This window comes from Lipotes vexillifer, unplaced genomic scaffold (assembly GCF_000442215.2).
Source record: "Lipotes vexillifer unplaced genomic scaffold, Lipotes_vexillifer_v1.1 scaffold348, whole genome shotgun sequence".
Taxonomy (NCBI): Eukaryota; Metazoa; Chordata; class Mammalia; order Artiodactyla; family Lipotidae; genus Lipotes; species Lipotes vexillifer.
In genome coordinates, this window is record NW_006769335.1 from 1041492 (window position 1) to 1069410 (window position 27919).

At 38.4% G+C, this 27919-nt stretch overlaps 1 protein-coding gene and 1 pseudogene across 1 annotated transcript in view; one reads left to right on the top strand and one right to left on the bottom strand.

Moving 5' to 3' along the window:
* LOC103085003 (oligophrenin-1-like) overlaps positions 1–27919 on the bottom strand; it is a 141422-nt gene that overhangs the window by 23909 nt on the left and 89594 nt on the right. Inside the window, exon 6 of the mRNA XM_007445571.1 lies at positions 6987–7134. Within this exon, the coding sequence (XP_007445633.1) occupies positions 6987–7134 (148 nt within the window). The remainder of the gene's footprint in view (positions 1–6986; positions 7135–27919) is intronic.
* The window catches only part of LOC103084724 (vesicle-associated membrane protein-associated protein A pseudogene), a 30227-nt pseudogene continuing 24744 nt past the window's right edge, over positions 22437–27919 (top strand).

Here is a 27919-nt window from a genome sequence, read left to right on the forward strand (position 1 = left end):
CCCTTCATTATTCCCTATACACCCAGCCATTTATTCTACAAGTATTTAATGAACACATGGGATATATAGGAATTGTTCTAGAGGCTGGTGATAAAAGTGGATCTGACATTCGAATGGGAAAGACAGATAATAAACATGTGAACAAATAGTAGCAAGTGATAGGAATAAAATAAAGCAGTGTAAAAGGATAGAGTAATGGAGAAGGAGAAAGATCTATTTAAATAGAGTACTCAGAGAAGGTCTCTATGAAGAGATGTCATTTAGCTGATATCTGAATGAAGGAGTAAAGTTTGCAAAGTTCTGGAGGAAGAATGTTTAGGACCAAGAGAACAGCAAATATAAAGGCCCTTGGGTAAGTTTGACATGTATAAGGAATGGCAAAACCAATGAGATTAGAGCAGAGAGAACAAAGGGTACAGAGAGACAGTGAAGTTCAGAAATGAGATCAGAAAGGTAAGTGAGGATCATATAATGCAGAATAAAATGTAAATTTTCTTCTAAAAATGAAGAGAAGTCACTGGAAATTTGGACCAGAGGGAATGATATGACCTGATTTACATTTTTAAAAGAATATACATCTTACTGGCTGCTGTGGAGAACAAATTATAGTCAGGCAAGAAAAAAAGCAAGGATAAGAGTTTGGAAGCTCCTGTAGCCACCCAAGTAAGAGATGATGGTGGCTCTACCAGGAAGGTAGCAGTAGGAATTAGTAGGTTCAACATACAATGTGCACGGAGAGCTAAGAGGAATTGCTGATGGATTAGGTGTAAGGTAAAATGAAAAGAGAGTAATCAAGGATCACCCCAAAGTTCTTGACCTTAGCCATTGGGTGACTGGTACTGCCAATTACGTAGATGAGGGAGACCAGAGTAAGAGTAGATTGAGGAGGAATAGGGAATCAAGAGTATTCGTACATTTTGAATTGGAAATGTCCATGAGTCATCTAAAGAGAGCTGTTGAACAGGGAGTTTGAGATGGGAAGAGGGGAGATAGTACTCCTTGATATATAAATTTGAAAATCATCCTCATATTTTAAATATATTTAAAACCATGAGACTGGATGAGATCACGCAGGAAACAAATATAGACAGAGAAGTGGACTGAGAAAAACAGAACAGAACAAAACAAAACAAAACTCTGGGACCTTCCAGCATGGAGAAATTGAGAAGAGAAGGAAAACCAAGAGGAGACTGAAATGGAATGTCTAGTGAGGTAGAAGGAGAGTTTGGTGTCCTGAAAGCCAAGTGAATAAGTGTTTCAAGAAGGAAGAGTAACTAAATGAAATGCTTCTCACAGGCTGAGTATGATAAGAATAGTGGAGTGGCACATGGAGATTGTTGGTAATCTTGACAAAAAAGGTCTCAACAGAGTAGTGAGGAGAGAGACCCATTTAGAATGGGTGCAGAATCCATACTAAGCAATTATTCAACTAAATGGCATTTATTTGTTTATCTATCTGTATCTATCTATCTATCTATCTATCTATCTATCTATCTATCTATGTATCTATCATCTATCATCTATCTATCTCCATTTATCCTATAAACTCCTTGAGGCCAGGGACTGTCTTAATTCCATCTAGCATGGTACTTAATCCATGTGAGCTGATTTTCTCCCCAGCTTTATCGGGATATAATTGACAAATAAAAATTGTATATATTTAAGGTATACAATGTGATGTTTTGATATATGAATACATTGTAAAATGAGTACCACAATCAATCTAATTAACATATCCATCACCTCATATAGTTTCCAATTTTTTGTGTGGTAAGAATATTTAAGATCTACTCTTTTCACAAACTTCAAGTATACAATATAGTATTACTAACTACAGTCACAATGCTGTATCATATCTCCAGAACATATTCATCCTGAATAACTGAACCTTTGTACCCTTTGATCAAACACCTCCCCATTTCACTCTCCCCTAAGTCCCTGGAAGCCACCATCCTACTTTATGCTTCTATGAGTTTGACTTTTTTAGATTCCGCATATAAGTGAAATCATGCAGCATTTATCTCTCTGCTCTTATCTCATCTCACTTAGCATAAGGTCCTTCAGGTTCATCCATGTTGTCACAAATTACAAGTTTTCCTTCTTTTGTACCTAAGGCTGAATAATATTCCATTTTGTGTGTGTGTGTGTGTGTGTGCACCTGTGTGTGTTTCTGGGTGTGTGTCTATGTATCTCTCACATTTTCTTTATCCATTCATCTGTTGATGAACACTTTGGTACTTCCATATGCAGCTATTGTAAATAATGCTGCAATGAACATGAGAGTGCAGATATCTTTTCAAGATACTAATTTCATTCCCTTTGGATATATTCCCAAGAGTGGAATTACTGGATCATATGGTAGTTTATATTTTTTCATTGACACAGTTGGTAACTTTTATTCTGTGGGCAACCAAAAAGAAGTAACAAGATCACAAAATATGAAGAACTGTTAATAAGTGGTATGAGTGAAACAAACTAGGGACAGAGGCAAACAACCAAGGAGAGCCACTTTGGGTGTGGTTGAGGAGGGCCTTTTGGAGGAGGTGGCATTTATCTGAGACCTGAAGCATAAGAATGACCCAGCCATGCGAAGGTGCCAAGGGAGAGTGTCCAGCAAAGGGGATAGCAGGTGCAAAGGCCTGGATTATGAGGGCATGCTTGAGGTCCTGAAAGAACCTGATATACCTGGAGGATGGGGATGATACATGTATCAGTAGTTCATTCCTATGTGTTGTTAAGTAGTACTCCATTGTATGCATATACCACAATTTGTTTGTTCATTCATCAGTTGATGAACATTTAGGTTGCTCACAGTTTTTGGCTGATATGAAAAAAGCTGCTATAAATATTCAAATGTAAGTCTTTGTGAAGCTGTGTTTCCATTTCTCTTGGGTACATACTTAAGAGTGGAGTTGCTGGGTTATGTGGTAGCAATTATTTGATTGCTTTTTGTTTTTGTTCCTGTGTATGGGTCATGCTTTCTTGTTTCTTTATATATCTCATAATTTTTTATTGAAAACTGGACAGTTTAAGTAATATAGCAACTCTGAAATTCAGATTCTCTCTTCTCCCCAAGGTTTGTTGTTGTTGCTGTTTATTTTAGTTATTATTGTTAGTTTACTGACTTTTTTCACCCATTTACGTTAAATCTGTATTCTTTGTTGAGTGTGACCACTAAAGACACTGCTTAGTTAGTTCTGTGGTCAGCTAATGATTAGACAGATTGCCTTAAAACACTAAGAACCAATATGACTCCCAGTGTTTGCAAAGGGGCTCTGTATCAATGTTTGAGTATGCCTTGAACACTCAGCCAGGCAGTTGACAACTCTATATGGTAGTTTATTTTTAATTTTTTGAGAAACCTACACACAGCTTTCCATAATGGCTGTACTAATTTACATTACCACCAACAATGTGCAAGGGTTCCCTTTTCTCCACATTCTTGTCAACACTTGTTATCTTTTGTCATTTTTTTGTAATAACTATAATAGGTGTGAGATGATACCTTGCAGTTTTGATTTGCATTTCCCTGATGATCAGTGATGTTGAGCAACTTTCCATATACCTGTTGGACAATTATTTGTCTTGTTCTGAGAAACGTCTATTTAGGTCCTTTGACCTTTAAAAATTGGGTTATTTCTTTTCTTATTATTGAGTAGTATGAGTTCCTTATGTATTTTGGAATATTAACCCCTTATCAGACATATGATTTGCAAATATCTTCTCCTATTCTGTAGGTTGTCTCCTCACTTTCTTGATTGTTTCCCTTGCTGCTCAGGAGCTCTTTAGCATGATGCAATCACATTTGTCCATTCTGCTTTTGTTGCCTATACTTTGGGGGTCATACCCAAAAAAATCACTGCCCAGACCAGACAATGCCAAGTAGCTTTCCCCCCACATTTTCTTCTTGTAGTTTTACAGCTATAGGTCTTACATTTATGTCTTTAATCCATTTTGAGTTGATCTTTGTACACTGTGTGAGATAAGGATCCAATTTCTCTGCATGTGGATATCCATTTTTCCCAGCACCATGTACTGAAAAGACTATACTTTCCCATTGTGTATTCTTGACACCTTTATCAAAGGTCAATTGATCATAAATGTGTGTACTTTTTCAGGGCTCATTATTCTGTTTCATTTGTCTATATGTCTGTTTTTATGCCAGTACTATACTCTTTTGGTTACTATTGCTTTGTAGTATATTTTGAAATCATAAAGCCTTCAACTTTGCTCTTCTTTCTCAAGATTGCTTTGGGGTCTTTTATCATGAAGTTTACATAAAACATAGTTGTAGCAGTCTGTTTAAAGCTAACAAAGTAACATTGACTACATATAATAACTCTACATTTTAACGAAAGCTACCCCTACATTTTATGTTATTGATGTCATAATTTATAACTTTTTAGATTGTGTATCCATTAACAAATTATTGTAGCTATAGTTATTTTTAATACTTTTGTATTTTCACTTTCATACTAGAATTACAAGTGGTTTACACATCACTATTACAGTATTAGAATATTCTGAATTAGGCTATATTATGTTTACCAATTTGTTTTATACTTTCATATGTTTTCATGTTGTTACTGTCCATTTATTTCAACTTGAATACCCTCTTTTAGCATGTCTTATTTATGTATTTAATTGAAGTACAGTTGATTTACAATGTCCTGTTATTTTCAGGAGTACAGCACAGTGATTAGGTCCTTATTGGCTATCTATTTTATATATAGTAGTGTATATGTGTTAATTCCAACCTCCTAATGTATCCCTCACCCACTTTCCCCTTTGGTAACCATAAGTTTGTTTTCTATGTCTGTGTGTCTATTTCAGTTTTGTATATAGATTCATTTGTATCTTTTTTTGTTAGATGCCACATATAAGCGATTTCATATGATATTTGTCTTTCACTGTCTGGCTCACTTCACTTAGTATGATATCTTTTAACATTTCTTTTAAACCAAGTCTGGTGGTAGTCGACTCCTTCGTTTTATCTCTCCTTCATTCCTGAAGGACTGCTTTGCCTAGTATAGTATTCCTGGTTGGCAGTTTTTTTCCTTTCAGTATTTTGAATATATCAACCCGTTCTCTCCTGGCCTGCAGGGTTTCTGCTGGGAAATCTGCTCACAGTATTTTGGGGGTTTCCTTTTATTTGATGATTTGCTTTTTTCTTGCTGCATTCAAAATTCTCTTTGTCTTGGAATTTTGAGAATCTTATAACAATGTGTCTTGGTTAAAATCTCTTTATGTTTAACTTATTTGGGTTTCTTTGGGCTTCACGGATCCAGATGTTCATTTCCTTCTTCAGATTTAGGAATTGTTTTGTCATTATTACTTTAAATAAGCTTTGTGCCCCTTTCTCTTTCTGTGCTTCTTCTGAGACTTCCATATGTGTATATTGGTTTGTATACGGTGTCCCATAGGTCTCTTAGGTTTTCTTCACTTTTACAATCTTTTCTCTTTTTGTTCCTCTGACTGGATAATTTTAAGTGACCTGTCTGACTGCACTGATTCTTTCTTCTGCTTGTTCGAGTTTGATGTTGAAGCTCTCTACTGAGTTTTTCAATGCAGTCATTGTGTTCTTCAGCTCCAGAATTTCTTTTTGGATCTCTTTTTTTTATGATTTCTATAACTTTCTTGAACTTCTCATGTATTATTTTCCTGATTTTGTTTAGTTGTCTGAGTTCTCTTGTAGCTCACTGAGCTTCTTTAAGATGATTATTTGGAATTCCTTTTCAGAGAGTTCATAGATCTCCATTTCATTAGGATGAGTTCATTGTGCTTCATTTTGTTCCTTTGGTGGTGTTAAGTTTCCCTGATTATTCCTGATCCTTGTGGCCTTGAGTGGGTGTTTACCTATTTGAAGAAGCAGGCACATCTTCCTGGCTTTGGCAAGGAAAGCCTTTGGTCAGGCAGCACAACCAGAGATTCTGGTTAGGCCACCTGGCAGGCTCCAGAAGTGGGCTTGCTGCTGGAGTCCTTGGGTAGGCTGGTCTGGTGCCTGGGTCAGTGGATGGGCAAGCTTTCATCCTGGATCTACAGGGGAGAGCTTGAAGCCTGAGTCCAGGGGGCTAGCCTGGCATTGAGGCAGACCTGGAGGCTGGATCCACAGGAAGCTGGACTGTATGCTGAGCTGTGGTTACGTCCTGGAGACTAGAGCCACAGGGGCCAGCTTGGCATGTAATGGGTCTGGATTCTGGGTCTTCAGGGGCAGGCCTGGAGCCTGGGGCTGCAGAAAATGGCCTAGTGCTGGGGCAGGTCTGGACCTTGGGTTGGTGGAGGCTGGCCTGGAGTCTGGAAAAATGGGGGATGGGTTGGTGCTGGGGTTTACTGGGGTGGGCCTGTTGCTGGGGTCCAAGGTAAAGTTGGGTGCTCATCTCACTCTCCTTCCTCCATGTGGAGGGGATTTCTCCCTGAACTACACTGTGTGAGCTTGGGGGAAGGGTGGCATGGGTAATATGAAAATGTCCTTTCTAGCATCTGCAATGTACCTTTTCTTATTTCTATACTCAACCCAGGTTCTCTGAACTCTCATCTGGATTCCATAGATTTAATGAAGGGGTTTTCATGCATGGATGGTTGTTTGAATTCATATTACTGTGAAGGGACAAGCACTAGAAACTCCTATTCAGCCATCAGTTCTCTATGTTAGCTGAATTTGTATTTGAAATCTCAGAACATTCAGAAAACACATTGCTCACTCATTTCAATGTACTGAGGTACAGATCTAAGAACACCTTGTATCCTTCACTGGTCTGCTAAGGGAAAATGGTAGCTGATTTTACAGGTTCATCTCTGTCTTATCCACTGCCAAAAGAATAATTCACTCTCTGGGCACACATTTTACAAACCTTGGCTTGCCTGGCCCAGGACCCAGAAAACGTCTAACTTTTCAGAAAAGATGGTTATGCCTCCATGTCTTCCTTTCAATATCCTCTTAGTCTCCAATCAATATTAAGAAGCTAAGGGTAAACTTTAGTACTGACCTTCACTTTCATCCAGGGAAGAAGTATAGAAAACTGTCCTTTCCCTCAGCAAGCGCTTCGAAATTGTGATTGGTTTGTGCCTTCTTGCTGTCACTCGAGGTGGAGGCACTGGGGGTGCAGTACTTTCCTCAGGTGGACCTGAATAAATCTGTAGAGGGGAAATATTTCCAGAAAACAATTAGAAAGATCAACTTTTTGTATCCCTAATGCTAACTACCAGTTGATGCCCATCAGCATTACACCTAAAATCTGCCATAGCAATTCTAATATGACTAAAGGAATTGTGGGGATTTTCTTAATCACTCTAGCTACCAGCAAGTGTTTAGAGATCTATCATGTTTGAGGTGCAGGACCTGGTACTTCTCAGTGTGGAGGAAAGAATGCAGACAAAAACTGCAACATCAGGAGAGCATCCTTCTATTTATTAGATGGGATGCTGCCCAATACATGGATCATTGAATAAAACCAATTAGATCATTACTTTAAAAAACTTGCAAGATCAGTCCTGGATTTTCCACTTACTGCCTGGGAAACTGTAAAAAAGTCACTAAAACCCAGAAAAAGGTCATCTCACATCTCTGAGCCTTAGCTTCCTCATCTGTAAATTGGCGGGAACACCACCTACCACAGGGTGTGGTGAGTGAGAATCAAGTGAAAAGGGTAGTCAAGGTACATTGTATGGGTAGGGGTGGTGTGTGAAGAATGATTTAAAACACCCACATGCATTCAATATTTCTGAAAAGATACAACCCCCAAAAAAACACACCTGGTTACACTGTTTGCCCCAAGACAGACTAATGAGTGGCTAAGGGAAGTATGGAGGAAACTTATTTTTCACCCCTATATCACTTTGATCTTTAAAAATTTCATACCAGGTATGCATTACTTATTCAAAAAAGATAGGGCAAAAACAAAGTGCCTTGGAAGATGTAAAAAGTGCTGGATAAGTGAGGGAGGAGCTGTGATTAGAATTTGTATATAATGCCTTATATGTACTTAAGATCTTCCTGTCCCTGGGGAGAATGACCTTTTGGGAAGAGTGAAAATATTTTGGGAAGACACACATATGTGGTGATGGAGGAAGGGGACCAGTGTCCATTGCAATAATGAAATCAACCCCAATGATTAGTGCAAAGAGAAATGTCACAGCCCAACATTCTATCAGGCAAGAGTCAACATAGGTTGCACAGTCACAAAGCTTACATGAGTGGGAACACAAGGCAAGCCTGTGTAAAAGCTGCACAATGATAGCAAACAAGGTAAGAAGAATCATAAGGCAGTATATGTCTCAATGTCTCACGGTATATGGAAAAAAGAATATGACATAGTAGCAAGCAGATGAGCTTTGAGGTCATATTCATTTAGGTCATATTTCTGGTTCCACCACCATTAGTAATAATATTCTAAATAGCTACCATTTTGTGAGCATCTGCTTAGGCACTATAGTAGCTATTACAAATATTCCTTGCTATTCTTCAAACACACCAGGGACTTTGCACTGAGTGTATTTTCTACCTGGAGTGCTCTTCCTCCAGATATCCATATAGCTTGCTCTCTTGATTTCAGTAGGATTAACGATCAAATATACCCCTCTCAGTGAGTCCTTTCAGGCAGATGTATCAGACCTTTGACATGCTTCCCTCTACCAAGTGCTTCCCATCCCCCATCCCTATTTAACATTTTTTCTTATCACTTTCAAACATAGTATATTGTATTCAATACTTATTTAGTTTTTTGTTTTCTGTCTCTCCACTCGATTGTATACTATACTGAAGTATATCATCATGTTCATGCTGTAACTCCAGCAACTACACTAGAATTGCTGGGCCAAAAAACAAACACATTTAAAATTCTGGTATAAAAGGCCAAATTATCCTCTGAAAAGACCGTAACAGCTACTTTCTCCTCAAGCCAAAATACGGCAAAAGAAATTAGATTTACATCTTCAGCATGAAAAAATTTAAAAAAACTAGAAAAAATGTAACAAAGATTCTGAAGGCATTTGAAATCTGGCAATTAAGGACAGTGATCCATGAGAGACAGGAAAAATAAATGAGGTGAGGTGAGCCCCATGACTGTACCATGTTACAGCCTGGATAGATTCTTCGGGCCATAATACAGGAAGAAGAACCCAGAGAAGCCCAGCAGTCTCCATTAGCTGAAGACACTGTGTTGCAAGTAGGAGGAGGGCAAGGAAGAGAGAGTTTTGAGGGCAGGGTACTAGAAAGAAGATAGCTGCACAGAGAGCTCTGAAGATTTGCAGGGGTACTCTTTAAGAATTTAGCTGCATAAAATCAATCAATGTGATAAACCATATTGGCAAACTGAAAGAGAAAAACCATATGATTATCTCAAAAGATGCAGAAAAAGTTTTCAACAAAATTTCAACACCCATTTATGATAAAAGCCCTCCAAAAAGTAGGCATAGAGGGAACTTACCTCAACATAATAAAGGCCATATATGACAAACCCACAGCCAACATCGTCCTCAATGGTGAAAAACAAATCATTTCCACTAAGATCAAAACAAGGCAACATTGCCCACTCTCACCACTATTATTCAAAATAGTTTTGGAGGTTTTAGCCACAGCAATCAGACAAGAAAAAGAAATAAAAGGAATCCAAATTGGAAAAGAAGATGTGAAGCCGTCACTGTTTGCAGATGACATGATACTATACATAGAGAATCCTAAAGATGCTACCAGAAACTACTGGAGCTAAAAAATGAATTTGGTAAAGTAGCAGCATACAAAATTAATGCACAGCAATCTCTTGCATTCCTATACACTAAAGATGAAAAATCTGAAAGAGAAATTAAGGAAATACTCCCATTTACCATTGCAACAAAAAGAATAAAATATCTAGGAATAAACCTACCTAAGGAGACAGAAGACCTGTATGAAGAAAACTATAAGACATTGATGAAAGAAATTAAAGATGATACAAACAGATGGAGAGATATACCATGTTCTTAGACTGGAAGAATCAACATTGTGAAAATGACTATATTACCAAAAGCAATCTAGAGATTCAATGCAATCCCTATCAAACTACCAATGGCATTTTTTACAGAACTAGAACAAAAAAATTCACAATTTGTATGGAAACACAATAGCCAAAGCAATCCTGAGAAAGAAAAACGAAGCTGGAGGAATCAGGCTCCCGGACTTCAGACTACACTACAAAGCTACAGCAATCAAGACAATACAGTACTGGCACAAAAACAGAAATATAGATCAATGGAAAAGGATAGAAAGCCCAGAGGTAAACCCACGTATCTACAGTCACCTTATTTTTGATAAAGGAGGCAAGAATATACAATGGAGAAAAGACAGCCTCTTCAGTAAGTGGTACTGGGAAAACTGGACAGCTACATGTAGAAGAATGAAATTAGAACACTCCCTAACACCATACACAAAAATAAACTCAAAATGGGTTAAAGACCTAAATGTAAGGCCAGACACTATCAAACTGTTAGAGGAAAACAAAGGCAGAACACTCTATGACATAAATCACAGCAAGATCCTTTTTGACCCACCTCCTAGGGAAATGGAAATAAAAACAAAAATAAGCAAATGGGACCTAATGAAACTTCAAAGCTTTTGCACATCAAAGGAAACCATAAACAAGACCAAAAGACAACCCTCATAATGGGAGAAAATATTTGCAAATGAAGCAACTGACAAAGGATTAATCTCCAAAATTTACAAACAGCTCATGCAGCTCAATATCTAAAACACAAACAACCCAATCCAAAAATGGGCAGAAGACCTAAATAGACATTTCTCCAAAGAAGATATACAGATTGCCAACAAACACATGAAATGATGCTCAACATCACTAATCATTAGAGAAATGGAAGTCAAAACTACAATGAGGTATCACCTCTCACCAGTCAGAATGGCCATCATCAAAAAATCTATAAACAATAAATGCTGGAGAGGGTGTGGAGAAAAGGGAACCCTCCTGCACAGTTGGTGGGAATGTTAATTGATACAGCCACTATGGAGAACAGAATGGAGGTTCCTTAAAAAACTACAAATAGAACTACCATATGACCCAGCAATCCCACTACTGGGCATATACCGAAAAAACCACAATTCAAAAAGAGTCATGTACCACAATGTTCATTGCAGCTCTATTTACAATAGCCAGGACGTGGAAGCAACCTAAGTATCCATCATTGGATGAATGGATAAAGAAGATGTGGCACATATATACAATGTAATATTACTCAGCCATAAAAAGAAATGAAATTGAGTTATTTGAAGTGAGGTGGATGGACCTAGAGTCTGTCATACAGAGTGAAGTAAGTCAGAAAGAGAAAAATAAATACCATATGCTAACACATATATATGGAATCTAAAAAAAAAAGTTTCTGAAGAACCTAGCGGCAGGACAGGAATAAAGATTCAGATGTAGAGAATGGATCTGAGGACACGGGGAGGGGGAATGGTAACCTGGGACGAAGTGAGATAGTGGCATGGACCTATATACACTACCAAATGTAAAATAGATAGCTAGTGGGAAGCAGCTGCATAGGACAGGGTGATAAGCTCTGTGCTTTGTGATCACCCAGAGGGGTGGGATAGGGAGGGTGGAAGGGAGACACAAGGGGGAGGAGATACGGTGATATATGTATATGTATAGCTGATTCACTTTGTTCTAAAGCAGAAACTAACACACCATTGTAAAGCAATTATACTTCAATAAAGATGTTAAAAAAAAAGAATTTAGCTGCCTACTAATCAATAACTATGTGTGATGCAAGAACCACATGAAGGAATTAGAGGAAGCAATTACCTAAGATCACACAGTGGCTGGAAGAATTCCTCTCCTCACCAGCCACAGTGGATTATTAAATAATTCATAGGGCACTGAGTACAGTACACAGACAAATTTTGCCCCATTAATGAAGAAAAATTAACCCTAGACTAAATAGTATTCATTTTCTGCCTAAAAAAGCCTAAGGGAAATACTTGAAAGCATCAAGCTGTTCTTGGGTAATCTACCTGCACCCCAGAAACAAGCTCAAGAACAATTATTTATAGCAATAAAAAATGACCATCATACAAGAAGGTAAAATTAACAATGTCTTGTATCCAATAAAGAATTATCAGAAATTCATAGCCCTGTCTAATTTTGATGTATTTTATTTCTGTTTCTTGCTCACTTGTTCTGGCTAGGATTCCAGTACTGTGTTGAATAGGAGTGGTCACAATGAGCATCCTTATCTTGTTCCTGATCTTAGAGGGACAGTTGTCCACCTTTGGCCATCGAGTATGATGTTAGCTGTGGGCTTTTCCTATATGTTCTTGGTAATGTTGAAGTTTGTTCTTTCCATACCCAATTTGCTCAGAGTGTTTATCATGAAAGGATGCTGAATTTTGGCAAATGCATTTTCTGCATATATTGAGATTTTTATTTTCCATTCTATTAATGTGGTGTATCACATTTTTTGATTTGCATATGTTGAACCATCCTTGCATCCCAGAGGTAAATTCCACTTGATTATGGTCTATGACTCTTTTAAAGTGCTGTTCAATTAAGTATGCTAGTATTTTGTGGAGAATTTATGCTTCTATATTCATCAGGTATATTGGCCTATGGCTTATAGTTTTCTTTCTTTCCTCCTCCTCCTCCTCCTTTTTTTTTTTTGTAGAGTCCTTATCTGGCTTTGGCATCAGGGTAATGTTGGCCTCATAAAATGAGTTTGGGAGTGTTCCTTTCCTTTCAAATTTTTTAATTGAGAATAATTGGCATTAATTCTTCTTTTAATGTTTGGTAGAATTCACCAATGAAACAATCTGGACCTGAGCTTTTCTTTTTTGGCAGACTTCTGAATACTGATTCAATCTCCTCACTCACTATTACTCTGTTCAGATTTTCTATTTCTTCATATTTCAGTCTTGGTAGCATGTATATTTCTAGGAATTTATCCATTTTTCTAGGTTTTCCAGTTTGTTGACATATGATTATTCATAGTAGTCTCTTATTATCCTTTGTATTTCTGTCGTGTATCTCTTTTCATTTCTGATTTTATACATTTGCATCTTCTCTCTTTATTTATTAGTCCAGCTAAAGGTTTTCAGTTTTATTTATCTTTTAAAAAACTTAACTTAGTTTCACTCATCTTTCTATGGTTTATCTGGTCTCTATTTCACTTATTTCTGCTCTGATCTTTTTTATGTCCTTCCTTCTGCAAATGTTGGGCTGAGTTTGTTCTTTCTCCAGTTTCTTGAGGTGTTAAATTAGAACGTTTATTTGTGATCTTTCTCTTGTCTAATGTAAATGTGATCACTGTAAAATTCCCCTCTTAGAACTGCCTTTTCTGCATCCATAAGTTTTGATTGGTTGTTTTTCTATTGTCATGTCTCTCAAGATACTTTGTGACCTCCCTTTTGATTTCTTGCTTGACCCATTGGTTGTTCAGAAGTGTGTTGTTTCCCACATATCTGTAAATTTTCCAGTTTACTTCCTGTAATTGATTTCTAGTTTCAGACCATTATGATCAGAAAAATACTTGGTACGATTTCAAGCTTCTTACATTTGCTTACATTTATTTTATGACCTAACTTATTATCTATCCTAGAGAAAGTTCCATGTGCACTTGAGAAGAATGAGTTTATATTAGAGTTACATAATTAACACACCACCATATTGCAGTATTAAAGTATTCTGAATTTCACTATATACTTACCTCTACCAGTAGGTTTTATATTTTTATATATTTTTTGCATTACTAATTAGTGTCCTTTCATTTCAGCTTGAAGAACTCCTTTCAGTATTCTTGAAAGGCAGGTCTAGTGTTGATAAACTCCCTCAGCTTTTGTTTGTTTGGTAAAGTCTTTATCTCTCCTTCATTTCTGAAAGATGACTTTGCTGTGTAAAATATTCATGGTTGGAAGGTTTTTTTTCTTTCAGCATTTTGCATATATCATCCAACTCTTTCCTGACCTGCAAGGTGTCTGCTGAGGAATCTGCTGATAGCCTTATAACGGTTCCTACATATGTGAGGTTTTTTTGCCCTCTGGCTGCTTTTAAAATTCTCTTTGATTTTAGACTGTTTCATCATAATGTGTCTTGGAGAAGACTGTTTTGGGTTGACATTTTGAGATAGGTAGCTTCATAAGTGTATCCCTAGATTTAAGAAGTTCTCAGCCATTATTTCTTTAAATAAGCTTTCTCCCATTCTTCTCCTTCTCGGACTTCTGGGACTTCAATAATGCATAGATTCTTTCTTTTAATGGACCCCATAATTCACATAGACTCTCTCCACTCTTTTTCATTCTCTTTTCTTTTTGCTCCTCTGAATGGATGGTCTCAAATGACTCTTCTAATTCACTAATTCTTTCTTCTATTTGGTAGAGTGTGATACTGAAGCTCTCTATTGAATTCTTCAGTCCAGTCATTGATTTTTTTTTTAACATCTTTATTGGGGTATAATTGCTTTACAATGGTGTGTTAGTTTCTGCTTTATAACAGAGTGAGTCAGTTATACATATATATATGTTCCCATATCTCTCCCCTCTTTGTCTCCCTCCCTCCCACCCTCCCTATCCCACCCCTCCAGACAGCCACAAAGAACCGAGCAGGTTTCCCTGTGCCATGCGGCTGCTTCCCACTGGCTATCTACCTTACGTTTGTTAGTATATATATGTCCATGTCTCTCTCTCGCCCTAACACACCTCACCCTTCCCCCTCCCCATATCCTCAAGTCTGTTCTCCAGTAGGTCTCTGTCTTTATTCCTGTTTTACCCCTAGGTTCTTCATAACATTTTTTTTCTTTAATCCCATATATATGTTAGCATACGGTATTTGTCCTTCTCTTTCTGACTTACTTCACTCTGTATGACAGACTCTAGATCTATCCACCTCATTACAAATAGCTCAATTTCGTTTCTTTTTATGGCTGAGTAATATTCCATTGTATATATGTGCCACATCTTCTTTATCCATTCATCCGACGACGGGCACTTAGGTTGTTTCCATCTCCGGGCTATTGTAAATAGAGCTGCAATGAACATTTTGGTACATGACTCTTTCTGAATTCTGGTTTCCTCAGGGTATATACCTAGTAGTGGGATTGCTGGGTCATATGGTAGTTCTATTTGTAGTTTTTTAAGGAACCTCCATACTGTTCTCCATAGTGGCTGAACCAATTCACATTCCCACCAGCAGTGCAAGAGTGTTCCCTTTTCTCCACACCCTCTCCAGCATTTATTGTTTCTAGATTTTTTGATGATGGCCATTCTGACTGGTGTGAGATGATATCTCATTGTAGTTTTGATTTGCATTTCTCTAATGATTAATGATGTTGAGCATTCTTTCATGTGTTTGTTGGCAGTCTGTATATCTTCTTTGGAGAAATGTCTATTTAGGTCTTCTGCCCATTTTTGGATTGGGTTGTTTATTTTTTTGTTATTGAGCTGCATGAGCTGCCTGTAAATTTTAGAGATTAATCCTTTGTCAGTTGATTCATTTGCAAATATTTTCTCCCATTCTGAGGGCTGTCTTTTGGTCTTGTTTATGGTTTCCTTTGCTGTGCAAAAGCTTTGAAGTTTCATTAGGTCCCATTTGTTTATTTTTGTTTTTATCTCCATTACTCTAGGAGATGGGTCAAGAAGGATCTTGCTGTGATTTATGTCATAGAGTGTTCTGCCTATGTTTTCCTCTAAGAGTTTGATAGTTTCTGGCCTTACATTTAGGTCTTTAATCCATTTTGAGCTTATTTTTGTGTATGGTGTTAGGGAGTGATCTAATCTCATACTTTTACATGTACCTGTCCAGTTTTCCCAGCACCACTTATTGAAGGGGCTGTCCTTTCTCCACTGTATATTCCTGCCACCTTTATCAAAGATAAGGTGACCATATGTGCATGGGTTTATCTCTGGGCTTTCTATCCTATTCCATTGATCTATCTTTCTGTTTTTGTGCCAGTACCATACTGTCTTGATTACTGTAGCTTTGTAGTATAGTCTGAAGTCAGGCAGCCTGATTCCTCCAGCTCCATTTTTTGTTCTCAAGATTGCTTTGGCTATTCGGGGTCTTTTGTGTTTCCATACAAATTGTGAAATTTTTTGTTCTAGTTCTGTGAAAAATGCCAGTGGTAGTTTGATAGGGATTGCATTGAATCTATAGATTGCTTTGGGAAGTAGAGTCATTTTCACAATGTTGATTCTTCCAATCCAAGAACATGGTATATCTCTCCATCTGTTTGTATCATCTTTAATTTCTTTCATCAGTGTCTTATAATTTTCTGCATACAGGTCTTTTGTCTCCTTAGGTAGGTTTATTCCTAGATATTTTATTCTTTTTGTTGCAATGGTAAATGGGAGTGTTTTCTTGATTTCACTTTCAGATTTTTCATCGTTAGTATATAGGAATGCCAGAGATTTCTGTGCATTAATTTTGTATCCTGCTACTTTACCAAATTCATTGATTAGCTCTAGTAGTTTTCTGGTAGCATCTTTAGGATTCTCTATGTATAGTATCATGTCATCTGCAAACAGTGACAGCTTTACTTCTTCTTTTCCGATTTGGATTCCTTTTATTTCCTTTTCTTCTCTGATTGCTGTGGCTAAAACTTCCAAAACTATGTTGAATAAGAGTGGTGAGAGTGGGCAACCTTGTCTTGTTCCTGACCTTAGTGGAAATGCTTTCAGTTTTTCGCCATTGAGGATGATGTTGGCTGTGGGCTTGTCATATACGGCCTTTATTATATTGAGGAAAGTTCCCTCTACACCTACTTTCTGCAGGGTTTTTATCATAAATGGGTGTTGAATTTTGTCAAAAGCTTTCTCTGCATCTATTGAGATGATCATATGCTTTTTCTCGTTCGATTTGTTAATATGGTTAATCACATTGATAGATTTGCGTATATTGAAGAATCCTTGCATTCCTGGAATAAACCCCACTTGATCATGGTGTATGATCCTTTTAATGTGCTGTTGGATTCTGTTTGCTAGTATTTTGTTGAGGATTTTTGCATCTATGTTCATCAGTGATATTGGCCTGTAGTTTTCTTTCTTTGTGACATCCTTGTCTGGTTTTGGTATCAAGGTGATGGTGGCCTCGTAGAATGAGTTTGGAAATGTTCCTCGCTCTGCTATATTTTGGAAGAGTTTGAGAAGAATAGGTGTTAGCTCTTCTGTAAATGTTTGATAGAATTCGCCTGTGAAGCCATCTGGTCCTGGGCTTTTGTTTGTTGGAAGATTTTTAATCACAGTTTCAATTTCAGTGTTTGTGATTGGTCTGTTCATATTTTCTATTTCTTCCTGATTCAGTCTTGGCAGTTTGTGCATTTCTAAGAATTTGTCCATTTCTTCCAGATTGTCCATTTTATTGGCATAGAGTTGCTTGTAGTAATCCCTCATGATTTTTTTTATTTCTGCAGTGTCAGTTGTTACTTCTCCTTTTTCATTTCTAATTCTATTGATTTGAGTCTTCTCCCTTTTTTTCTTGATGAGTCTGGCTAATGGTTTATCTATTTTGTTTATCTTCTCAAAGAACCAGCTTTTAGTTTTATTGATCTTTGCTATTGTTTCCTTCATTTCTTTTTCATTTATTTCTGATCTGATTTTTATGATTTCTTTCCTTCTGCTAACTCTGGGGTTTTTTTGTTCTTCTTTCTCTAATTGCTTGAGGTGCAAGGTTAGGTTGTTTATTCGAGATGTTTCCTGCTTCTTAAGGTGGGCTTGTATTGCTATAAACTTCCCTCTTAGAACTGCTTTTGCTGCATCCCATAGGTTTTGGGTCGTTGTATCTCCATTGTCATTTGTTTCTAGGTATTTTTTAATTTCCTCTTTGATTTCTTCAGTGATCACTTCGTTATTAAGTAGTGTATTGTTTAGCCTCCATGTGTTTGTATTTTTTACTGCTCTTTTCCTATAATTGATATCTAATCTCATGGCGTTGTGGTCGGAAAAGATACTTGATATAATTTCAATTTTCTTAAATTTACCAAGGCTTGATTTGTGACCCAAGATATGATCTATCCTGGAGAATGTTCCATGAGCACTTGAGAAAAATGTGTATTCTGTTGTTTTTGGATGGAGTGTCCTATAAATATCAATTAAGTCCATCCTGTTTAATGTATCATTTAAAGCTTGTGTTTCCTTATTTATTTTCATTTTGGATGATCTGTCCATTGGTGAAAGTGGGGTGTTGAAGTCCCCTACTATGAATGTGTTACTGTCGATTTCCCCTTTTATGGCTGCTAGTTTTTGCCTTATGTATTGAGGTGCTCCTATGTTGGGTGCATAAATATTTACAATTGTTATATCTTCTTCTTGGATCGATCCCTTAATCATTATGTAGTGTCCTTCTTTGTCTCTTCTGATAGTCCTTATTTTAAAGTCTATTTTGTCTGATATGAGAATTGCTACTCCAGCTTTCTTTTGGTTTCCATTTGCATGGAATATCTTTTTCCATCCCCTTACTTTCAGTCTGTATGTGTCTCTAGGTCTGAAGTGGGTCTCTTGTAGACAGCATATATATGGGTCTTGTTTTTGTATCCATTCAGCCAATCTGTGTCTTTTGGTGGGAGCATTTAGTCCATTTACATTTAAGGTAATTATCGATATGTATGTTCCTATTCCCATTTTCTAAATTGTTTTGGGTTCGTTATTATAGGACTTTTCCTTCTCTTGTGTTTTTGTCTAGAGAAGTTCCTTTAGCATTTGTTGTAAAGCTGGTTTGGTGGTGCTGAACTCTCTCAGCTTTTGCTTGTCTGTAAAGGTTTTAATTTCTCCATCAAATCTGAATGAGATCCTTGCTGGGTAGAGTAATCTTGGTTGCAGGTTTTTCTCCTTCATCACTTTCAGTATGTCCTGCCACTCCCTTCTGGCTTGTAGAGTTTCTGCTGAGAGATCAGCTGTTAACCTTATGGGGATTCCCTTGTGTGTTATTTGTTGTTTTTCCCTTGCTGCTTTTAATATGCTTTCTTTGTATTTAGTTTTTGACAGTTTGATTAATATGTGTCTTGGCGTATTTCTCCTTGAATTTATCCTGTATGGGACTCTCTGTGCTTCCTGGACTTGATTAACGATTTCCTTTCCCATATTAGGGAAGTTTTCAACTATAATCTCTTCAAATATTTTCTCAGTCCCTTTCTTTTTCTCTTCTTCTTCTGGAACCCCTATAATTCGAATGTTGGTGCGTTTAATGTTGTCCCAGAGGTCTCTGAGACTGTCCTCAGTTCTTTTCATTCTTTTTTCTTTATTCTGCTCTGCAGTAGTTATTTCCACTATTTTATCTTCCAGGTCACTTATCCGTTCTTCTGCCTCATTTATTCTGCTATTGATCCCATCTAGAGTATTTTTCATTTCATTTATTGTGTTGTTCATCATTGTCTGTTTCATCTTTATTTCTTCTAGGTCCTTGTTAACTGCTTCTTGCATTTTGTCCATTCTATTTCCAAGATTTTGGATCATCTTTACTATCATTATTCTGAACTCTTTTTCAGGTAGACTGCCTATTTCCTCTTCATTTGTTAGGTCTGGTGGGTTTTTATCCTGCTCCTTCATCTGCTGTGTGTTTTTCTGTCTTCTCATTTTGCTTATCTTACTGTGATTGGGTTCACCTTTTTGCAGGCTGCAAGTTCGTAGCTCCCGTTGTTTTTGATGTCTGTCTCCAGTGGCTAAGGTTGGTTCAGTGCGTTGTGTAGGCTTCCTGGTGGAGGGGACTAGTGCCTGTGTTGTGGTGTATGAGGCTAGATCTTGTCTCTCTAGTGGGCAGGTCCACGTCTGGTGGTGTGTTTTGGGGTGTCTGTGGACTTATTATGATTTTAGGCAGCCTCTCTGCTAGTGGGTGGGGTTGTGTTCCTGTTTTGCTATATGGTTGGCATAGGTTGTCCAGCACTGTAGCTTGCTGGTCGTTGAGCGAAGCTGGGTGCTGGTGTTGAGATGGAGATCTCTGGGAGATTTTCGCCGTTTGATATTATGTGGGGCTGGGAGGTCTCTTCTTGACGAGTGTTCTGAAGTTGGCTCTCCCACCTCAGAGGCAGAGTCCTGACTCCTGGCTGGAGCAGCAAGAGCCTTTCATCCACTCGGCTCAGAATAAAAGGGAGAGAAAGTAGAGAGAATTAGTATAAGTAGGAGGAAATAGGAAAGAAAGAAAGAAAGAAAGAAAGAGAGGAGGGAAGGAAGGAAGGAGGGAAGGAAGAAAGAAAGAAAGAAGAAAAGAAAGGAAGAAGAAGGCAAAAGGAAAGAAAGGAGGGAGGGAGGGAGGAGGGAAGGAAGGAAGGAATGAGGGAAGGAAGGAAAAAATACAGAAAGAAAGAAGATACAGTAAAATAAAATAAAGTATAATAAAGTTATTGAATTAAAAAATAATTATTTAGAGAGAAAAAAAAGGGACGGATAGAACCTTAGGACAAATGTTGGAAGCAAAGTTATAGAGACAAAATCTTTCATAGAAGCATACACATATACCCTCACAAAAAGAGGTAAAGGGGAAAAAATCATAAAACTTGCTCTCCAAGTCCACCTCCTCAATTTGGGACGATTCGTTGTCTCAAAAAGGGAAGGAAGGAAGGAAAGATAGAAAGAAGGTAAAGTATAATAGAGTTCTTTAAATTAAAATTAATTATTAAGAAAAAAATTTTAAAAAAAACAAAAACAACAATGGTAGGATAGAACGCTGGGACAAATGGTGGAAGCAAACCTATACAGACAAGATCTCACACAGGAGCATACACATACACATTCACAAAAAGAGGAAAAGGGGAAAAAATCATAGATCTTGCTCTAGAAGTCCGCCTCCTCAATTTGGGATGATTCGCTGTCTCTTCATGTATTCCACAGAGGCAGGGTACATCAAGTTGATTGTGTAGCTTTAATCCGCTGTTTCTGAGGCTGCTGGGAGAGATTTCCCTTTTTCTTCTTTGTTCTCACAGCTCACAGGGGCTCAGCTTTCGATTTGGCCCTGCCTCTGCGTGTAGGTCGCTGGAGGGCGTCTGTTTTTTGCTCAGACAGGACGGGGTTAAAGGAGCCGCTGACTCAGGGGCTCTGGCGCACTCAGCCGGAGTCAGGGAGGGGCACGGAGTGCGGGGAGGGCCTGCGGCGGCAGAAGTCGGCGTGACGTTGCAGCCGCCTGAGGCCCGCCGTGTGTTCTCCGTGAGAAATTGTCCCTGAATCCCGGGAACCTGGCAGTCCAGTCATTGATTTTTGAACTCTAGGATATCTTGTTGTTTTTTTTTTAATGGTTTCTGTTCAGTTGTTGAACTTCTCATTTTGTTCATGCATTGCTTTCCTAATTTCGTTTACTTGTTTATCTTGTTTTCTTATAGTCCACTGAATTTCTTTTTTTTAATGAAAGTATAATTGATTTACAATATTATATTATTTTCGGGTATACAACATAGTGATTCAATATTTTTACATATTATACTCCATTTAAAGTTATTATAAAATATTGGCTATATTCCGTGTGCTATACAATATATTCTTATAGCTTATTTATTTTATATATAGTGTACACACATGCCTCTTAATCACCTACCGGTATATTGCCCCTCCCTGTTTCCCTCACCCCACTGATAACCATTAGTTTGTTCTCTATATCTGTGAGTGTTTTTGTTTTGTTATATTTTATTCAATTGCTTTATTTTTTAGATTTCACATATAAGTGATAACATACACCATTTGTCTTTGTCTGACTTATTTCACTTAGCATAATACCCTCTAAATCTATCCATGCTGTTGCAAATGGAAAATTTTCAGTCTTTTTATGGCTAATAGTCCATTGTGTGTGTGTGTGTGTGTGTGTATATATATATATATATATATATATATATATATATATATATATATATATATATATACAGCCACTTTATTCATTCATTTATTGATGGACACTTAGGTTGCTTCTATAACTTGGCTATTGTAAATAATGCTGTGAAGAACATTGGGGTGCATGTATCTTTTCAAATTAATGTCTTCATTTTCTTCAGATATATACCCAGGAGTGGAATTGCTGGATCATATTGTAGTCCTATTTTTAGTTTTATAAGAAACATCCATACTGCCTTCTATATCGGCTGCACTAGTTTACATTCCCACCAACAATGTACTAGGGTTCCCTTTTCTCCACATTCTCATCCTGAGATTCTGGGTGGGCCATATGGTGGTGTCCAGAAGGAGACTTACTGTTTGAGTTCTTGGGCAGGCAGGTCTGGCGCCTTGGTCAGCAGGCAGGCAGGCCTGGTGTTTGGATCCAAGGGTACGGATGTGGGGCTTGGATTCACTGAGGTAGGCCTGACACTTGAGTCTGCAGTGATGGGCCTGTGATCTGGGTTCATGTGGATGAATCTGGATCTGGGTCCATGGGTGCTGACCAGGCTCAGGGGATCACTGGGGTGGGGCCTACCATCTGGGTCCACGGGTACTATTCTGGTGCCAGATGGGTCAGGAGGCTGATTTCATAGGGACTGGACTAAAACCTAGGGCGATGGGGGCTGGCCTGCCCTTTGGGCAAACCTGGAGCCTAGTGCCATGGAAGGTGGACTATAATCTGGGGTCTCAAGGGTCAGCCTGGAAATTAAGTCTATGGAGGTCAGCCTGTTGCTAGTTCAGGCCAGGAGTCTGGTTCTCTGGGAGCCAGACTATAAGCTGAGGCCACAGGTGCTTGCCTGGCAATGAGGTGGGCCAGAAGCCTGGGTTGACAGGAGCCTGCCTGGACCCTGAGCCATAGGGGCAATCCTGGCATTGAGTTAGGCTGGGAGCCTTGGTCTATGTGAGCTGGTCTAGAGGCTAGGTCTATGGGGGCTGACCCATTCTGGAATGGACCAGGAAACTGCATTCATAGGAACTCACCAGTAGCCTGGTGACATGAGAGCTGGCTGACAATGGGGTGGGCCAGGAGCCTGGGTTTGTGGGTGTTGCCTCATGCCTCGGGAGCTGCCTGGGGTTATAGGTGCTGGGTGATGTTGGGTGTTTTGGGAGTTTGGGTTTGCAGGAACCTGCTGAGAGCCTGGTGCTACAGGAGCTGTCTGAGACTGTGGGAACTGTCTGAGGCCACAGAAGCTGGTGGATAACTGGGTGGGCTAGGGGCCTGGGTTTGCAGGAGCCCACTGGGAGCCTGGGGCCATGGGAGACACCTAAGTCTGCAGTAGTAGGTCTGATGCTGGGGCCAGCCAGTACTGGGGTTAACAGTGAAATCAGATGCTCACTTCACTCTCCTCTCCCATGAGGAGTGTGTCTCTCCACAATGGGCTGCTGGAGCTTGGGAGACGGGTGAAAGACAGGTGACTCTATCTTTCTTCCTCATTGTTTTTCTTATTTCTGTGATTCACCAGGTATTATAGTCCCTCACCTGGATTCCTTAGCTATTGTGAAGGTATTTTTGTGTGCAGATAGTTGTTCAAATTGTTATTTTGCAAAGGGGAACCATGCTAGAAATTCCTACACTGCCATCTTGTTGATGTTATTCCACAATCCCCCAGCCTCCACTTCTTTGTATCCCATTTGCTGTTCAACCTGGTCTCTGTCCACACTGCTCTTCTTTAACTGTTTTCATAACAATCACCACTAACCTCCTAATTCCCAAATCTTATGGACACTTTTCAATCCTTACTTTTACTTTGCTGCAGCACTTGATACAAGCTGACATTCCTGATCTAAGAATGCTTTATTGTTTACCTTTCTTTTTTTTTTTTAGGGAGAACTGAGTGATTTTATTTTTAAATACTTGTCATTTGGAAAAAATACAGGAATAATAAAATTTTTGAGCTAATGTTCATGCTGTGTCTAAATTATATCTGAATAAAATGATGTGTTAAATTGTGTTAGTTAGTTCTCCCTTCTCCCAGGTGAGAAGGGAGAACTAACTGGGTGATTTTATTTTTATTTATTTATTTTTTAAACATCTTTATTGGAGTATAATTGCTTTACAAGGGTGTGTTAATTTCTGCTGTATAACAAAGTGAATCAGCTATACATATACATACATCCCCATATCTCCTCCCTCTTGTGTCTCCCTCCCAACCTCCCTATCCCACCCCTCTGGGTGGACACAAAGCAACAAGTTGATCTCCCTGTACTATGTGGCTGCTTCCCACTAGCTATCTATTTTACATTTGGTAGTGTATATATGTCCATGCAACTCTCTCACTTCGTCCCAGCTTACCCTTCCCCCTCCCTGTGTCCTCAAGTCCATTCTTTATGTCTGTGTCTTTATTCCTTTCCTGCCCCTACGTTCTTCAGAACTTTTTTCTTTTTTTATATTCCATATATATTTGTTAGCATATGGTATTTGTTTTTCTCTTTCTGACTTACTTCACTCTGTATGACAGTCTGTAGTTTCATCCACCTTGCTACAAATAACTCAATTTCATTTCTTTTTATGGCTGAGTAATATTCCATTGTATATATGTACCACATCTTCTTTATCCTTGTTTACCTTTCTGAATAACTATATTTCTACGTCTCTGAACACTGCCCAGTCTCTTTTACTGGCTCTTCCTAAATGCTGATCTTCCCCAGTATTGTATTCTCGGTCCTCTAATGATCTCACTAATCTAGACTCATTCTCTCTCTCAACAATTTCATGTACTCTCATGGCTTACACTATCAGTTTTCTCTAATAGTTTCTATACCAATATATATAATTGCCTACTCAATACTGCCATCTGGATATCCCAGAGGTATCTCAACCTCAACATTTCTAAAATTAAACATATTTAACTCTTTTCTTGTAACGGTTTATTTCTTAAAATAATGCTAATGTCCAAGCCAGAAATCTGGGCATTATCACCCTAGCATCCTCCCTTTCTCTCACATCCCATATCCATTAAGTCAATAAGATCCATCAATTATACTTCCTTAATATCTCTCTAATTTGTCCTCTCTGTTCCCTGCCACTGCCTCAGTTCAAAGTCTCATTATGTCTCTCTAATATTACTATAGTGGTCTTCTAACTGTTCTCTGTGCCTCATGTCACTCTTTTTTTTTTAACCTGTCTACCAAAGTATCAATAACTAAACTCAAAATATAATTGTCTTACTCCTCTGCTTATAATATTTTAGTGACTCCACAATATTGTTGAGACAAAGTCCAAACTCTGTAGTTAGTACACAAGGTGCTCTATAATTTGGCCACTGCCTACAATCTCCAGTCTCATTTTCCATTTATTCCTACCTTCACCCTATACTACGGTATCCATTTGCCCTTCTTCCTTTTAATAATAGAACTCACTGAGTTTTAGCTGAATACCCATACCTACATTTCCCAACTTCCCTTATAGCTAGGTAAGGCCATGCACTTTAGTTTTAAACAATAAAATATAAGTGGAAGTGATGTATGCAAACTTCTGGATCATGTTTTTATAAAGAAATTGTCTGCATTCCATTGTCTCTTTTCCCCTTCTCTTTAATGAAGACCAATGGAACAGGTATGTAGGGCCCAAACATTAAGGCCAAGTGGTAAGGACAGCAGAGCTACTCCACCGATTTTCGACTGTTCACTTCTGGACTTTTATATGAAAGCAAAATGAACTTCTCTCTTATTTAAGCCACTGAATTTGCTGTGCTCTTTGTTACAGGAAGTTAGCCTGTACCTTAATTAATTCATTCCCTTTTAACTTTGGGGTCTCAACTCATTCATTAACACTGTGTGAAGCCTTAGCTGACTCCCATGACAGAGATATGTTCCACTTCCATTTGCTCCCGTAGCATCTGATGTACATCTTCATCACAGTAGTTATTACACGGTACCCTGAGTGTTAGTTGCTCCAAACTCCCTGCCAGTATCATGAGCTTCCTGCCACTAGAGATTTTTGTCTCATTCATCTCTACAAGCTAGGCCCTTACTAGGACACCAGGCAAGAGGAAGCAGCTCAATGATATTTTTTAGAATGAATGGATGGATCTTGGCTGCCAGGCCCCTCAAGGCCTATTAAACAATAGAGACTTGTCTCACTTGCTTCTTCTCCAACTGGAATTGGGGAAGTAGAGTATAAAATAGTGATTAAAGAGCTAGCTTTGAGTCAGAATCAGCTGTGTAGAGGCTTTGCCACTTACTACCTATGCAACCTTGGGCAAAGTACTTAAACTATATGAGCTTCAAACTTGAGGCTCAGTTTGCATTTTGAAAACCTCAGTTGCAAAATAGTGATAATAATACCATCTACCTCATAGGGTTGTTGTGATGATTGAATGGGACGACGTCTGTAAAGAGCCTAGTCTGGAACATATTAAGCATTCTGTAAATGGTAACTATTGCAACCCTAAAAAAGACTTAAACTCACATTTCCTTGGAGAGAAGCAGGGAGAGAGGGAGGGAGAGGCGAGATGGAAGGGGAAGGAATTGGGGGACAGAGGGAGGTTGAGATTAAAGCAATAAGGAATGAAGTGGTTATGTGCTATGCAAATCAAAAGTTGTGGACGTGATAGCTCTTCAAGGTCTCTTCCAGATTAAATTATTTTATTTCCCTCCTCTAGTTACACCAATTATTTGCTTCTCATCGACAAACTCCTTCCTTGTAGCCTGCTCATCTTCAAAGGAGCTACCCAGGCCCCAAGAAGGATAAGGGGTCACTAACTTTGGGGGTTTGTAATGAGAGCTACCAAATGCACCTGAACAGGGTACCATCTCTACAGGCTCTGTCTCCTCCATGTAGACTGAGACATTGGTTGAGAACATTTTGAGGCCAGTTCTGCCAATGTGCCCATAGGCAGTGTTCAGAGAATATGCTCAGTAGGCTTAAAACCACAGTCTCTCTAAATGAGAAAAGACTAGAAAAACAGAGGGGATACTTCCTGTTGTGTGTCCTTCTAAAATTAAAACATGGCCTAGATAACCCTACAGTCAAAATGGGTTGCAACATCCTCCCCAAAGCTGGCCTACATATGTAAACCTTGGAGCCAAGATTTAATGTGGAAATACTGGCAATTACTATAGTAGGAAGAATACACTTACCTCCCTCTCTGTTCTGTGGGCCCTCCAAATGCCCCACATCAGATCTCTTTTTAACCTATGTGTTACTGCTATTCCCTTTGGGAAAAGAAATGGAGTAAATATGTCCTCCTTGCTCATTCAACCTTAGCCACTTTGGCCTCTTTGCTATTCAACATGCCAAGCACACTTCTGCCTCATGATATTTGCGCTCATTGTTTACTATTCTTGGAATTGCTCTTCCCCAAGATATCCACCATGGCTAATACCCTTACTTTATTCAGTTTTCTGCCTAAGTATCATATTAACACCACCTTCTATAAGATCCCTTACCTTGTTTTTTCTGCAGAGCACTTATCACCACCTGACAAATATATTGACTTGTCTATCATTTGTCCCTCCCTGATAGAATATAAGATCCATGAAATAAGGCCTTTGATTTATTTACAAGTGTATCCCCAGTGCCTAGAACTTTGCCTGGTATGTGATAAGAATTTAGTATTTATGAAACTTAATTTGTATCATCAATTCTTTGAAAAGAGGACTACAAACTAAAATATAACTATTGGCTTGGGAATGAAAACCTGGCAAGATATCTATAGTTTCCCTTAAGAGAGGAAGAATAGATGATGGGCCCAAGATCTCTGGACTTAATTTTGACAACCTAATTTTAATGAGGGGGAAACTTTTAGAGATGAAAAAGTGTAGAGAGTGGCCCAAGAAAATAAACTCTGTTTTACTTAATTTTCTTTTGACTTCTTGAGTATCCATGAAAAGCATGTTCTGAGAAAAGAATAACTATATACCCTCTGAATATAGAAGAAATAAATCCTAAAGAAATAGGACAGTCATAATGGATGGGGCTTTCTTATAGGGGTAGATGGAGCCAAATACCAGGTGGCACAGGATACAAAACTAGCTCCTCTGTATCTCATGCAATCATTGTAAAGGGGAAGTGATAGCAGTAGCAGGAGAAGACATAAGTGGCAGGGCTATGGTATGAACTCAGATTTGTCTGATTTCAAGATTAACACTCTTTTC